The 15,304-nt window shown below is 35.8% G+C and overlaps 1 protein-coding gene across 6 annotated transcripts in view; it reads left to right on the top strand.

The window, feature by feature from the left end:
- Positions 1-1,249: 1,249 nt before the first annotated feature.
- Positions 1,250-15,304, top strand: part of LOC140151439 (uncharacterized) — a 174,621-nt gene continuing 160,566 nt past the window's right edge. For all 6 annotated transcript variants that reach the window (XM_072173788.1, XM_072173789.1, XM_072173783.1 and 3 more), the window contains exon 1: positions 1,250-1,386. In XM_072173788.1, coding sequence (XP_072029889.1) covers positions 1,385-1,386 — 2 coding nt within the window. In that variant the 5' untranslated portion in view covers positions 1,250-1,384. The remainder of the gene's footprint in view (positions 1,387-15,304) is intronic.

Below are 15,304 nucleotides of genomic sequence, written 5' to 3' on the forward strand. Positions count from 1 at the left end.
TGTTCGGCTCACAATTAAAGGGGGGGGGGGGATATCTGACAGTAAAAGCTAACATTTTATGGAAAAGAAATACTACCGGTATAATCTATTTTTCATGGAATTACAATAAGGCTTTAGCCTTATGTTTCATTTCTAAAATACCGGTACACAACTTCTTCTTCTTCTTCCTTGCCCGGGGGGCACTCAACTTTAGAAGTGATGGGTATGTGCCCCGGGGTATGTGCCTACCGGGTGTCGCGAAGTAGGGGCCTATCGGGTACAAAACGTTATTTAAAAAAAAAAAAAGGGGTCATTGTACAGGCAAAATAAAAAAGGGGGTCATTGGGTATAATATTTTGACAAAAAGGGGGTCATTGGGTATAAGATTTCAAAAAGGGGTTATCGGATAGAATATTTTGAAAAAATGGAGCAAAATGCTTGTTCTTGTTCCGAATTTTCCAACTTGAAATAAGAGAATTATTTTGAAAGTTTCTGCATTATTTTGTGGCATTTTGATGATGCTATTCCAGAAAATAAAGGGGGTCACTGGGTAGCCGCAACCAAAAAAAGGGGTCATTGGGTAGCCGCAACCAAAAAATGGGGGTCATTGGGTACTGGGTAGCTTCACCTAAACAAAGTGGGGTCATCGGGTATGAATTTAAAGGGGGTCGGGTATCAGTGGCGTACCGTGGCCGCCCCAACCCCGGGGGGCTGAAGAAAATTCAATTTTGCTGCCCCTTCCCCAACAGCCCGAAAAGGTTGACCCAAATTTTTTTTTCGGTTTTTGAAAAAGTGAAGAGCAAAAAAAAAAGAAGATTTTAGGCACTAGCGCCCTAAAGCAACACATTTTGAGGTAGGCCTACCATTTTTTTCTTTACTAATTCTTTTTGCCGCCCCTTCGTTTTTGCCACCCCTGTTTTTGCCGCCCCTTCTTCTTCCGCCGCCCCTTTGTTTTGGCCGCCCCTACTTTAACCCCGGGGCTCATCCCCCAAAGCCCCCCCCAACTTGATATGCGCATGGGTATAGTCGACTTCAAAAGAGGGGGCCTATTGACAGGCACATACCGTCACTTCCAAAGTATTTTTTACTCTGGAACTTACAATTTTAATATCTTTTTGACCAATTATTTAAAAATCAAATGAATTATTTCATGGAAGTAGCTGGAAGTGTTTGTAGCCAAAAATTATCCCGGAAAATTATGCAATGGATGGGGGATTTTAACAACCCTGTTTTTATGGAAATGATGAGCCAATTGGTAAATAAACTGGCAACCTAACTTAGGCAGACGACGTCCGATGATTCAAGGGAGGACACCACGGTGCAGAGAAATCGAGGAAATTATTACCAATTTTGGACCTTTTTAATCGTAAGGAAAGTGCAGTGAAGAAAGCAGAAGAGACTCAAGATGTAAGTATTTTCATTAAAAGTGAATGACATATGTGTAAACCCCATAGATTGGTGACATGCTATGTAGAACTGATGGACCCATTCAGGATAATTCGGCTGCCGGATGGATGGTACGGTTGTTCTGCAGCTTCCTGTTTACATTTCAATAACATTTGCATTGCTCATAGTACACATACATTGTACAATTTACCCACTCTTTCTATAGTGATGCACGTTTTCATAATACAATTGTTAGCCTATGTTCAAAACCTGATAATCAGGTTTAAACTTTGGGCTGGCCTTGGGTCAGTTGGGTGGCCGGGATTTATGCACAGTTTCCCACCACGCGTTTGAATGGGAATTGGATCGCGTATACGTGCGCGACGTCAAGCGTGTGCATTGGACCATGTGCAAAATAATACGCGCTGGACGGCTAGCAGTACGCTTAATTTGTAAAAAGGAAATCTCAATCTGAATACCCCGGTAATACTAATACTTTTACGAGTTTCCCAAATTGGGACCCATGGCCATGGGCATGGCATGCTTGCTGAGCATATTTCTCCAATATTTTGAGAAGTTGACATCGAGTGTTCTAATTCTATATTTTTTGGCAGTATTGTCTCTTGCCAATAGTATGTTTAAAGAACGTTATTTTGTGTTTTTGATCGCAAAGATCGGCTATATTCCCGATTCGAATTCTGAACCCTTCGCAAGGGTGCAGAATTCGGCAGAACTTTGATGATGGGGCTGTGGATTTACCCGATGTTCACGTAATATAAGTTACAAAAACGAAAACTGTCGCATTCTCCTGTGAGATTCGATGAAAGTGCAAAATGTGACCACTTTAAACTTCAACGCCATTATTTCAATGTTCATTTTCTCGGTAAAATGACGATTTAGGTACACGATAACTCAATAAATACATCATCTATAGGTAAGCAAATATGATCATCGTAAAAAGCATGATCAACTCAAGAAACGGTTTTCTCATTTTTTTATATTTTGGTCTATTTCCGATTTTGGGCATCATTTTGTGCAAATAGGCGTTTTTGAATTTTAAAAAGTTCATTTTGATGCCTTATATGGTCAATATCTCAAAAAATAAGGCCAATATCAAAAAAATAAAAAAAACGGTTTTGGAATGGAGCCTCAAGATTGAGCTAAAAACAAAATAAAATATTTTGGAAAGAGTGTTTTTTGTTATGATGTACCTAACAAATATTGCCAAAAACTCACTTTTTGTGATTTCCTTCAAAATTGTTGTTTTTTACCCCAAATCTGTATTTATATTAAGATTTATTGATGTCTTGCCTTCATAAAATGTATACTTTTATATGTTTTTGCTTGAATAATTACAAAGTTATTGCACTTTTACTACATGCATGTCTGAGAGTACACAGCCACCTTAAATGTGAACAATGCAAATTATATCTGAAAAACTACTGTTGTACTTTTGTAGGTGTACCGTATAATAAACAATTCAATTCCTAACTGTACTTTTTTGGCGTACAAATGTTGTTTTTGTCATGAAACTGATTCTCATCTGTGTTCAGCGAAACACTAAGGGGCTGTGCAATAATTATGAGCACCGGGGGTAAAATTCAAATGGCTCGCCAAAAATGGCTTGGCCCCCCCCTCTCTTCTTGCCAAAAATCTTTGCCCCCCCCCCTTGAACATGCCAAATTTTTGGATCCCAATTTGCAAACCTTAAATGTGTGTTGCGAGCGCAGCGAGCAGGAAAATTTGCATATATGTTTAAGCGTTTCCGTACTGTTCCTAAGCCTTTTAGAGCGTTTTATTAAAAGGTGCCCCATGAATGCGTGCAAAAATCGCTTGCCCCCTCTCGGCTTGCCAAAATTGCTTGCACCCCTTTCGCTCGCCAAAAACTTTCTTGCCCCCCAATTTTACCCTCCCCAGGGCTCATAATTATTGCACATCCCCTAAAGCCTACTCTTCTTTGCTCAATTATTATGCATGATTAATGACGTCACTCATTAATATGTAATCGATGTAAAGAATAAACTACCATACATCACAACATGTCATCAGACATTTTCATTATATCTATGAGTTTTGGCAGGGGTTTGGCGGGGATATTGTGTACATTGCGCTGGATCACATGCATCAAATGGAATTTTATCTTGCGATATGGTTTATGGGTTTGGCGATTTTTTTTTAAACTGCAATTATTATTTCATCCAATAAAAATATAATGTAAGTTGAAATAAGCTTTTTATTTTTAAAATCCCATGCTTTATATCATTCCACGCTTTTTACCAACAAAGTTTAAACCCCCACACTTTTATAGATTTACCCAATTTCAAAGCAGCACGCTTTAAAAAGTGTGGACTGCACACTATGAATATGGTTTGCTATATGTATCATACATGTATGTATGTACTGTACTTCTTTTATCGTGGTATGAAAAAAAGTTCCACACCTGGATCATAAAATTACAGATAAAACACATAATTTCTCTGTTTTGATTTTTGAGACAAGAACTAACTCATTTTAGGCTGAAAACTGTTTTCTTTTGAGTACGGTATTGATTATTCCTTGTAAATCATCAGTTTTATTGAGGTTTGTTGTAATTTTTTGTTTCCATGAAAGTGGTACCGGTAGTCGGTACCAGATAAAGGTAAAAAAATCACATTTTGGGCCAGTTATTAAAAGTTATTAATTAAGGTAATCATTACCAGTGAAAAAACAACCAATCAAAAATCCATCATGGAGGACCAGGATTTCTCCCCCCCCCCCCACCCATAATTAAATCGGCCAAGCCAGTGCTGCTTAGATACACGTGCACGCATCACGCAGTAATATGCAAACCCGAATTTGTGTCCGTGCACTGAATCAATTCATGAAACTCAGATCAAAGTTGAAAATACACGTCCTGTATTCCAGAAGATGTCATTATTGATGAAGGGCGTACAATGTAACTCCAAAGAAAACATCTTTAGATATCTGGTACTGCAGTTAGTGTAAGTTGTGTACACATTTTGGTATGTTTTGGCCCATCTGGCTGTGACAAAACAAAAGTGTAAATTAAGTTTTGTATTACAATTTGCTAACATAGAGTAGAAAAATGAAAACATACATAATGAACTATACTACTTTAATTTATACCTATTCCATGCAAAGTACCATTTTAGTAAGTTAAAATCTTTAATTTAAAGTGCATCACCATTCATTGGAAGGACACACATTTTGTCACAGACGAACTCTTTCATTTCGGGGGTCTATTTTAAATATGACAATCTCTTTATGCTCAATCTTTGCAAGCAACAAACATTGAACTTATACATAAAATAAAAGATGCCTTCAATTCTTTTTCATTGTTTGATCTTGATTCACTTCTGATAATGGTACTTTTTTGGAATATTGGTCCTCAACCATTTTGGGACAATTTCAGGGGGGGGGGGGTCTATTTTAAATGCTCAATCTTTGCAAAGCTACTACCTACTACCGTGTCTCTAGCACTAGCAGTTCACTTTAATTGTTGCTTGATTCACATACGGTACTGAAAATGATACTGTGATAGGCTACTATTGGTGGGCATGTCTACCCCCCTTATACAAATCAAATGACTGACAAGAGGACCATGGGGGCAATGTTATCTACCGTATTAATTCCATTTTAAACTGCTCATGCCCTATAAGCACCCACCCACCCAGCGACTTTATAAGCAAATGTGATAATTAAATGCTCATCTAATTCTGTCAAAAATTAAAGTGTGCACTAAAAGTTATATGACGCTATTTCATAAATGCTGTAAACCAATAACCACCAGCAAATGCCTTTGAAAGAACAAGTTTGATGTGATTCTGACTTTAAAATTGTATTTTATTTGCTGGCAGCCGCCATTGGTAAACAAACCTGTTAACCTGGACATATTTTGACACCATTTTTTGTGAGGGCACTAATTTTGAGTACCTGGTACCTAAATACTATGTTGATGGATGAATTTAACAATGTAAAAAATAAGCACCCACCCAAAATGACTTCATTAAGGGTCCATGGCAGTTAATGGAACAAATACTGTCCATGCAATACAGGTACAGTGTAATTATTTTTTTTACAGAATACCTGCTGTACATTTTGTGATCACTTAAACATTCCTTAAATTTGTGACATGTTCACTTCAAATCTAACTTTAATTTTTAAATACCTGAAGGGTGTCTGCCACTGTCTGGTAATCAAAATTTATGAAGGGCCCTCTAATTTCCACCTGTAAGATTCTCCGCTCGCTCCCGCTCCACTGACGGTGACCTCCATCCCTCCATTGTCATGATTGTCAGTAAGTGCCACTGGATTTATTAGTTTATTACATGTATGTATGATCATGGAAGTAAGAGTAGATGTAGATGTAGGTTGCATTTTATAAGAGAATTGAAAAAAAAAAAAGTGCAACAATTTGCATAGTTGGGCAGGCAATTGAAATTGATGTATAGATTTAGCCTTTTCATCATCAGCTGGAAATCTGTTGTTTTCATTCTGAAATTGATTATCATTTTGACAATGACAGAGTAACTGAGGCATGCTTCAAATTGAAGGTTCTATTTATAAGAGCATACTGTTTGAAATGGGGAAAAGGGTTGTCATTATTTACTTACATTCCACTTTTACATAACATTACTAGAAGACATCAAGTAATTCAAGATAAATCATATTGACTGACATGACAACAAAATGGCTGGAACCACTGACGACTCCTTTTAAAAGCCACGTCAAGCCAAAGGCGTTTATTTATCTAACCATCTCTTTGACCCAAAGATCACTTGAACTGATGTGTCAAAAAAGAAAACAAATCAACAACAACAGACCCTGCTGTGCATTGGCTACTTGGGAAATGCAATTTAAGTCCGATACATGTATCCCTAAAAAAACAAAATATAGCAGTCAGTCAGGTAGGCAGGCAGGCAGGCAGACACTTGAGCTGTTTGTAATAATTCAAGCCAAGATGAGCGATATCTAGCGAGAGAGATCTCATCTTACTCATTTAACACTGTCATGAGGTGGGCTAAATAATTATGGAGGTAGAGAATGGTGAGTTTCAGTGACAATCATTGAGTGATATTACATGTATTTGATATGAGTGAGTTTATTTGACATGTCGGCGTGGAACTGCATTTGGAAAAATCACTCACATTGTACATTTGTACACAATTTGGCAAAATTACTTGCATATATTTGTACACAATCACTAAATCGGTCACTTTGCATTTTAAATGGTGTAGGCCTACATGTATGTGGTGTGTATGCTTTGTGGGGTTGGCATGAGGCTTGGATAACCCATGGGCAAATTTAACACATTGTATCAAACCACAGACCCTGTGATAAAACCCAGAATATTAGTAGTAATAAGCAAGCAATTCATTTTCAAAACAAATCATTTATTTCTTCAAATAGTATTAAGCAAACCATTCATTTCTTCAAATACATAGTGTAGCCTACATACATGTATCACATTATCTCAGTGTTGAACACCTTATCCATCACCCGTTGCTTTCCAAGCCCCAATTCTAATTACACTGGGTATGAATCACAACTCATTTCTTAACACAACCCATTTTTCCCTAAACCATTCCAATTCTTTACTCTATGCATCTTCCCCATCCATCCTGTGTGCTCCTCCTCAGCCCTATCTGGCCTGAAGAAGTAAGAGGACATGCTTGGCATATTGATCATGAACCAGCCATCCTTCACAACTATCTGCCCGAGGGAAACCAGCTCACAGTAACTCCAGATATGGTGACCTTTGCCTCCCCCTACAGCTAGGTGAATATACACACAGCATTTATTGTACTGAAGCTATGCATGGGGTAGCATCTGCTGATATTAATGCCAAAATATTCAGAAATATTTGATTTGCAAATATTGTCATCAAAATACAGCTCAGTAGAGCGGGACCTTTTGTGCATACATTTCTGATAGCTACTTGCATTGAGCCATTTTATGTTGGCCAAATAGTTTTTATGCATAGAAAGAATTGTATTTTTTACATAGATGCCATGGAAATCAGCAGATCATGTCCTTGAATTTCCATGCAAATCGTTTGTTTGGCATTTAAAAATATATGCAGAATTGCACCCCTTTGCAAAAAATTAATGAACAATTGAATGCATTTTATAAAGCTACTTGATAAAGATACAATTGATGAAATAAATTTAGAAATAATTACAATCTTTGAATTTGATTAGCTATCAGAAATTCATCTGCTAAATCAAAACAAACAGGTCATATATTTCAGAAATCCAAATGTTGATATTTTTCATCAATATTTTATCCAATTACGCATCCTGACACCATACGCTTGTGAGCACAGTAATTAACTTCATCCAATTTTTGTCTCTTCAATGAGCACATTAGTCTTATTCAATTTTTGAATTAACCTGTGCATTGTTGTATGCTACAAGTACCTGATCCATTATTCAAGGTTCAAGGAGCTTCAAGGTACTGGTAAATTATTTAGCATGCCATGTTTTCGTCTAAATTTAATGATATTTACTTGGAAAATAGCAAGTTTTTGCATATGTATTGTGAAAAGGGTTTGTCATTAAATTTGTGCAGAAGATTTTCATCCTTGTCTCTCCCTCTCTGTTTTGTTTGTTTATTTTTAAGTGTTTGCTCTCCCTTTTCTTTCTCTCATCTTTCTCTTGTTCATATTATCATTGTAGCTTTATTTGTTTGTTATTGCGCAAGCTTTCCGAATTCCGAGTTACAGTAAAGATGTGGGTTTAATAATAAATTGGAGATTAATTAAATTGAATATTATTTCAAACATATTGAAGCCAATTGACAGTTGGTGCTGTATATAGCATCATGCCCAAGATTGCAGAGAGATGAGAGGATGATTTCAATGCATGAATAAGCATTCCAATAGTTCAATGTGATTCCATGCTTCACCACTGATGACAACATTGACTGATCAGTGCATGCCAGGATAAACCGGCAAAGCAAGACATAGCTTCCGGACATTTCGCCCTTTTGATAATTGCTATGCTTATGTCAAAGATATTGGAAGGGTTTACTGTATGATGGTAGGGCAAGGCATCCATTGGTTCAACAATCATTGGTGATCAATTCTCATATGGTTGTAGGGAATTGGTGCGACCCAGACAATGTACATGCTATCGATTCTTAAAGCAGGCATCAAATTTTAAATAAAATTTCCAACATGATGTAGGATTCAAGCAATGTTAGAAAAATAATGTTAGTTTTATAATAAATTTGCAACCTGTATATGTGAAACGGAAAACATCTTATATGAATTCACCACAGTGGTTTAGCCAGGTTTTTTGAACGGGGTGGGAGGGGGGCAGGGTTTTCTTTATAATGCTTTTTTAAAAAAAAGTGTTTTTTTTTTATCCCTTTAGCTACCCACTTTACCCCTCAAATACTCTATGTATGATAAACATCATGAAAGATCATTTTGATAAAAAAATTTTAGAAATGGTGTTTTTTTATCCCTTCAGGAAAAAGCTTTAAAAAGAAAATCATGATTGGGGCACAAACTTGTTAATGTGTTGACAGAAATATTTTTGCCGACGTAAGTTGTGAAATTGCTAACCCAATTTTTTTTGGCTTGTGCGCCTAAAGAATCTAAAAAGTGGGGGTGCGGGCCAAAAATTTCAAACAAATTTCAATGTACGTTTTATACAATTTTATACATTTTATACAATTACTATCCTTCTAAGTTCTAACATATTCAGGTAGATTCAGGGGGCAACATAATATATACTTTGTTTCTTCACATGCACATATGCAGTCCACATGCAATTATTGTATTGTCAATGTTAACCCAAATTTGTTTTCGCTTTGCCAACGCCGATCGTGTACCGATGGCCTATGTACTGATGGCTATGATGTGGGGGACACCGCCCCCTGGCTTTGCCACTGATTCACCATGGATATTATGAATCCTTGTTGTAAGGATTTATCATTTGTAATAAATACATGCCATTATATTAAGTTATGTATCAGGATAATGCGACTGGGGGTGGTGTTGTTTGTGTACGTGTTTGCCATCAGTCGCAGTATGAAAACACACCTCCCAAATAGACAGTCCTTGGTTCCAAACTCATGCAATATAATGTTCATTTGTCACCTTTTACAAGTGGGTCCATGGTTGCCACCATTGCATGTAAATGAACGTTTGCTATAAAAGTGTAAAAAATGACCTAAAATATCCTTGATTCCTGGGTACAGCGATTGAAAACCGAGGCACTCAGTCGGGTCAGTCCTTATTTATGCAATTCGAAGATATGAATTTATTATGACTGGCCTTGTTGTTTGTTTTGTATCAGGTTCATTATCCTGAGCGATGCAGAAAGATAGCATTTCCATACATTGTACATGTAATATAGCTTGTTAGCTGACTTGAATACTTAATAGCTGTCATATTGTTTACATATGTGAGGATGACACCATGTATAAAGTACTATAACAAATAAAATGGTGGGGGAACATGCATTTGTCTTTAAAACGGAATGTTTAAATACTGAACACTAGTGTTCACTCTGAGGTGTTGAGGCACTATGTTGCTAATCATGCTAATAGTGCAAGAGAACTTGCCATGCAATTGGGGGAAAATGACCTACAATGTATTTTTGGGACATTTATAATTATTACACAGCCCCTGAGTGAATGTGTCTTTAAAGCTTATGTGAATTCTTTGCAACTTTTCTTTTTTGAATTGACAAAATATGGGAATATATAAAAACAGGGAAAATCTGTTCCAACTGACCAGCGGGGAACCAAGAGGATAGATCCAAAAGGATACAGTGTCACACTAGCAATGGATAAAATTAAAAACAGTGAAATATGACACAACATCCAATTGGGGAGTAACACAAAACATATTCAAACAAAGTTAAAAACCTGACATTTCGAAATGACAATACGTTTCTTTTTCAAGGGATAAAATAAGAGACCTGCTCTCAATATAATGGAGGCCAGTGAGAGCAGGTCTTTTTTGCACCCCTTTTGCAACAGTGGAGAGCTGGTCTCCACTATATTGAAACAGGTCTCTTATTTTATCTCTAAAAGTTTTGTCTTTTCAAAACGTCAGGTTTTTAACTTTGTTTATGTTTTGTGTTTCTCCCCCATTGGATGTGGTTTCATATTTTCCCTGTTTTTAAAAATATGGGAATAGTCATCACCATTCCTCAAAAATGAAGTAATAACAAAAATATGTGCACATATTGTGTTATTGGAAAAATAATTTAAAGTAAACCTGCTAGTTGAGATATATGTGGAGTGAAGTTTATGAAAGTACCAGGTTTGATATTGTTCTATACCATCCACATGCAGATTTTAGGAAAAGGAAAGAGGAAGGAAGTACAGGTTCCCATTGCGCTCTGTTTAATCTCTGCACTCGTATATCAATATTGGTCATCAGGTATCAAGAAGCTGACAAAATCTGTTCATTGGGCTACCAATATCACCTCCAAAATATTTGGCACTAACTCGGTAATGTAACCAAAATGGGAGTACATAATGTGTGAAAAAATGAATAAAATATCCATCCAAAATTAACATTAAGGCCTGTATTTTGAATGAATGGCTCTGAAAGTCTAAAGCAAAACTTTGAGCGAAAAGTAACAAGTACTTGTCAGTTGGAATGTGGTATTTTCACAAAAGCATTCTTTGATTAGGATTTTTTTTGCAGGTCTTCTATTTCAAATAGCACATGTGACATGATCAAGAGAAATGAGTCACATGTCGGCAATTTTCAATTAGAAGTTTTTTACATCATTTTCTGGTAGTTTTCGAATGCTATATTTTGATGCAATTGCAAACCCCATCAAAACCAGACAACTGGTTACTGAGTGAGCAATTTATCAATGGCTGAAAACAGCATAAAACAAAAGAATTTGAACACTGTTTTTGCCAATATCTCAAAAACAAAAAGCAACATCTAACTCATTCCCCTTGATCATGTCACACATCTTTTGTATCTGAACAGAATTGTGAAAATAGTGGATGGTACATTATTAGGATAGAAAGCAAAGGTTTATAGAATTTATAGACAGTGCAAGTTTTTAGAGGCCTGTTCTGTAACACCATGCATACATGATACTACATAGTTTCATACATGGATGTAGTAATGTTGAACTACATTTGTACATGCTTCAGCACCCTCTACATACAGACCCTAGAAACTAGGGTCTGTGCTCTAAATGTATGCAGGCAACAAATGAAAAAGTGATTCAGTTCAAAAATATACACTCTTGTTTGTATCTAGATACAATTTTGTAAATATTTTGAATTTCTGAATTTAACTTTAAGGTGGTACTACACCCCTGGCCAATTTTGTGCTTATTTTTTGCATTTTTCTCAAAAATCATAGAGTGTTGGTGACAAGTAAGATATATGTAGGCCTACATTATAGGGGCAAGGACTACAACTACTGCACTGAAAATTCAGCAAGTCAAGGCAAGTAGTTATTGATTTATTGCTCAATTATTGGTTTTCCCTCATTTTTGACTGTAACTCCACAACTGTTGTCTGTGCTGAAATAAAATTGCCAGTGCAGTAGTTGTAGTCCTTGCCCCTATAATCTTTTTCTAGGGTCTGTGAATATACATATCTTACTTGTCACCAATACGCTATAATTTTTGAGAAAATTGCAAAAATAAGCATAAAATTTGCCAGGGGTGTAGTACCACCTTGAGAATAACAATTTTACACCCTTTCTATTCTATTACCACAAAATAGTGCAATTTAAAGAGAAAATATCACTTTTTTGCCCAAATAATTTAGGTTGTTTACTTCAAGGTGGACCGTGTATGATGTGTAAGTGACAGTGCGTATCGCGGAAATATTGTGTGTGTAACTAAGCATATGCTATGCATAGAATGTGTTATGACGCTTGACCCATTATTGCGACCCATCATTTTGAACAATGGGTCATGGTGGGTAATAGAATAAAACATGAGACTCCTCGACTCTAAAACAACAAGAAACTGTAAGAACTACATTTGCCCTTTTGGGAAACCCTGATGGAGGGAATTGAATGTAACAGGAATGTATTTGTTTTATGGTAAAACTGTCCATTATCGTGCTCAATTTCAGGCTTTGAATGTGTGCACGTATTCTGGGCTGATAATAGCTGTGAATGCAGTATAAATAGTACACCCGCAGGAGAGGCTTAGAAATGAGATGATTTGTGTGGGATTAAAGTACATGTGAGATGAATGGTTTAGTTTTATCTGCAGATGGTAGTGAATAGGGATTCCCACTGTTTTTCTTTCACAATTGTGGATAATAATAGGTACAATTGATTATGTTTCATGTTTACTCGAGAGGGGGAAAGGAAGAAAAAAAAGTGTACCATATATTGTGGTGATAATACATGTAGTTGAGACGAAGATGAAATGTTGTAAAGCTGCCCATAAAAGGAACACATCTTCTACAATGCAGGTAATCCTGTTATATTTCATGTTATTTTATCTGAGCGCACAAGTGCTCTTTGTAAAACCTTCAAAATTTTCCATTTATTCTGTACATCATTTCAAAATACTGGATTTCTATCTGTAGATCTATAGATCCATGCCGAACAGGTCCCAAAAGGCATTAAATTGAAGATAGCAGTATAGCATGTCACAGTGGTCAATGATTTGTGAAGAATTGCTTTTATTTCACACTTTACTGTTAGTCGGAAATATGGATGGTAAATCGTGGTATAACTATAAGTGGTTGTTTACACACATATTGATGGATTTGAAGGAAGAAAACCTTGAAAAAACTAACAGTTCCTTTAGTTGCTGTAATGCATTGGATGGATAGCAATGCTGTTTTCATGTATAAATTTGTCTGTATTTGAATGAAATAAAAATATGATCCATATGTTTACTTCAGTCTGTGTTAGAAGGTCAAAATGATGAGTTTTTTGTTTATCAAGGCGGAAGGCCAACACTACATGTGATGCATCATGTTGCACAAATATTTTAGTATATAATTATAAATTTGTAAAAGAAATAATTTGTAGAGTAGATACTCCAGAGGTGTATTCAACATGTAGCTATCTTCAGTAGATAACAACTCTGACTTATTAAACTCCATCTTTCATGGTGCAGCTCTACTTGTCATCTCATAATCCAATTTCATCTTCATCTTGTGATTCATTTTGAGGAGAGTTGAATCAATAGCAGGTTTAAGAACATGTTGATGTTATTATATTGTGCATGCACAATTTGTAAACTCTGAGATGTAAAGTTTCACTGTTACGCATTTGGCAAAACAGGGCATATTATTAAAAATCAGTCAATTTATTCTCATAGAAATACAAATAATGATACATAATTAAATATGATGCAACAATAAAATACATATAAAGTAGATTTAGTAGAACAAACTGGCAGTATAAAATCTAGGACACAGAGCTACCGAGATATCTGTCAATATAAAATAAAATATAATAAAAAAAGGTTAAGTAATTATAGCAATTGTAATCATCTTATATTGACAGGGTCAGTCAGTATCACTCATCTCACTAAGGAAAAAAGAGATGATGTTGAATGACAAGTTATTGAATTGGTATTGGCATCTACCATGTTGTTTACATCAGCACTCAGCTGAACTAAACTTGCCACCTTGTGATACACACAATTCTAATATATAATTGTGGTAATTCTTTGATAATTATGACATCTATTCTACTTTACATGCATACATAAGACCCAAAGTGACACTAAATAATATTGTTAATGTTGACTTCATCTTTGTATTCTGCAGTTTACTTGCGTAATTACCACACATTATAGAAAGAGAGCATTCATGTGCATGAGATGTAACCAATGGCTCCTCATCACCAGTCTGTAGTGCATGCTTGATTGGCTTTCTCTTGATCGTATTTCCATCTGTGATCTTTGAAAACCAAGCAAGCAAACCGTGAATTTATGTTGCAAGTCTTGTCTGGCTGGTGGTAATCTCAATTTAGCTTTGATAGTCATTGGATCTTTCTTAGCTTTTCTGATGAAAATTTAATTTATTTATCGCAAAGTTGAATTAGGATTTGGCCCAAGCTTATGAGTATGCCACAAATTGTCAGGTTTGGCACATAGAGCATTAAATACAGACAATGCTGTAAGCCCATACATGCAATAAGCCTGCTCAGTGACATTTTGACACACGTCACATGGAGCAAGAAAGTGGAGGGCTACTAATTTTAAAAGAATAATTAAGGGATCTAAAATGAGCGTTTATTGCGTTTCGACAGTATTTTTTGTGCGACATGAGAGCACCTCAGACCTAGATCGAATTGCATTCTGAATACTGAAGCATGTCTTTCTGATATCAAATAATTTTCATTTTTGAAAATCACAATATAATACAAATTTTATGACAAATTATAAAAATTTGATATTTTTCAAATTTTGATATATAACAGTCCTCGAAGTTAATTACATAAATCTAATGATATATTCTTAAAGTGTATGTAGCAGGGAGGAAAAGCCAACGGTCAATTGAAAATTTTGACCTTTCATGTTGAAGATATGGATTTTTTCCCCGAAACCCCTTAAAATATTTTGTCTTTCTGTGGGGGAAAAACATATCTTCAATACGAAAGGTCAAAATTTTCAAATGATGGTCGGCTTTTCATCCCACCTACATACACTTTAAGTATAAATCATCAGATTTATTAAGTTTACTTCAAGTACTGTTAAATATCAAAAATATCAATTTTTAATGATTTGCCATAAAATGTGTATTAAATTGTGAATTTCAAAAAATCAAAATTATTTGATATCAGAATGACATTCTTCGTATTCAGAATGCAATTCGATATGTCTGATGTGCTCTAATGTCCCAAAATAAATACCGTCCAAACGTTCATACCCCAGCCCTTAAGTTTGGACTATTATATGGGTGTACAGTAACATGTTAACCCCGGCACATTAACTTCCAATGATCAAGTAACCCTAACGCCCTCGCT

Source organism: Amphiura filiformis, chromosome 4 (genome assembly GCF_039555335.1).
Source record: "Amphiura filiformis chromosome 4, Afil_fr2py, whole genome shotgun sequence".
Classification (NCBI taxonomy): Eukaryota; Metazoa; Echinodermata; class Ophiuroidea; order Amphilepidida; family Amphiuridae; genus Amphiura; species Amphiura filiformis.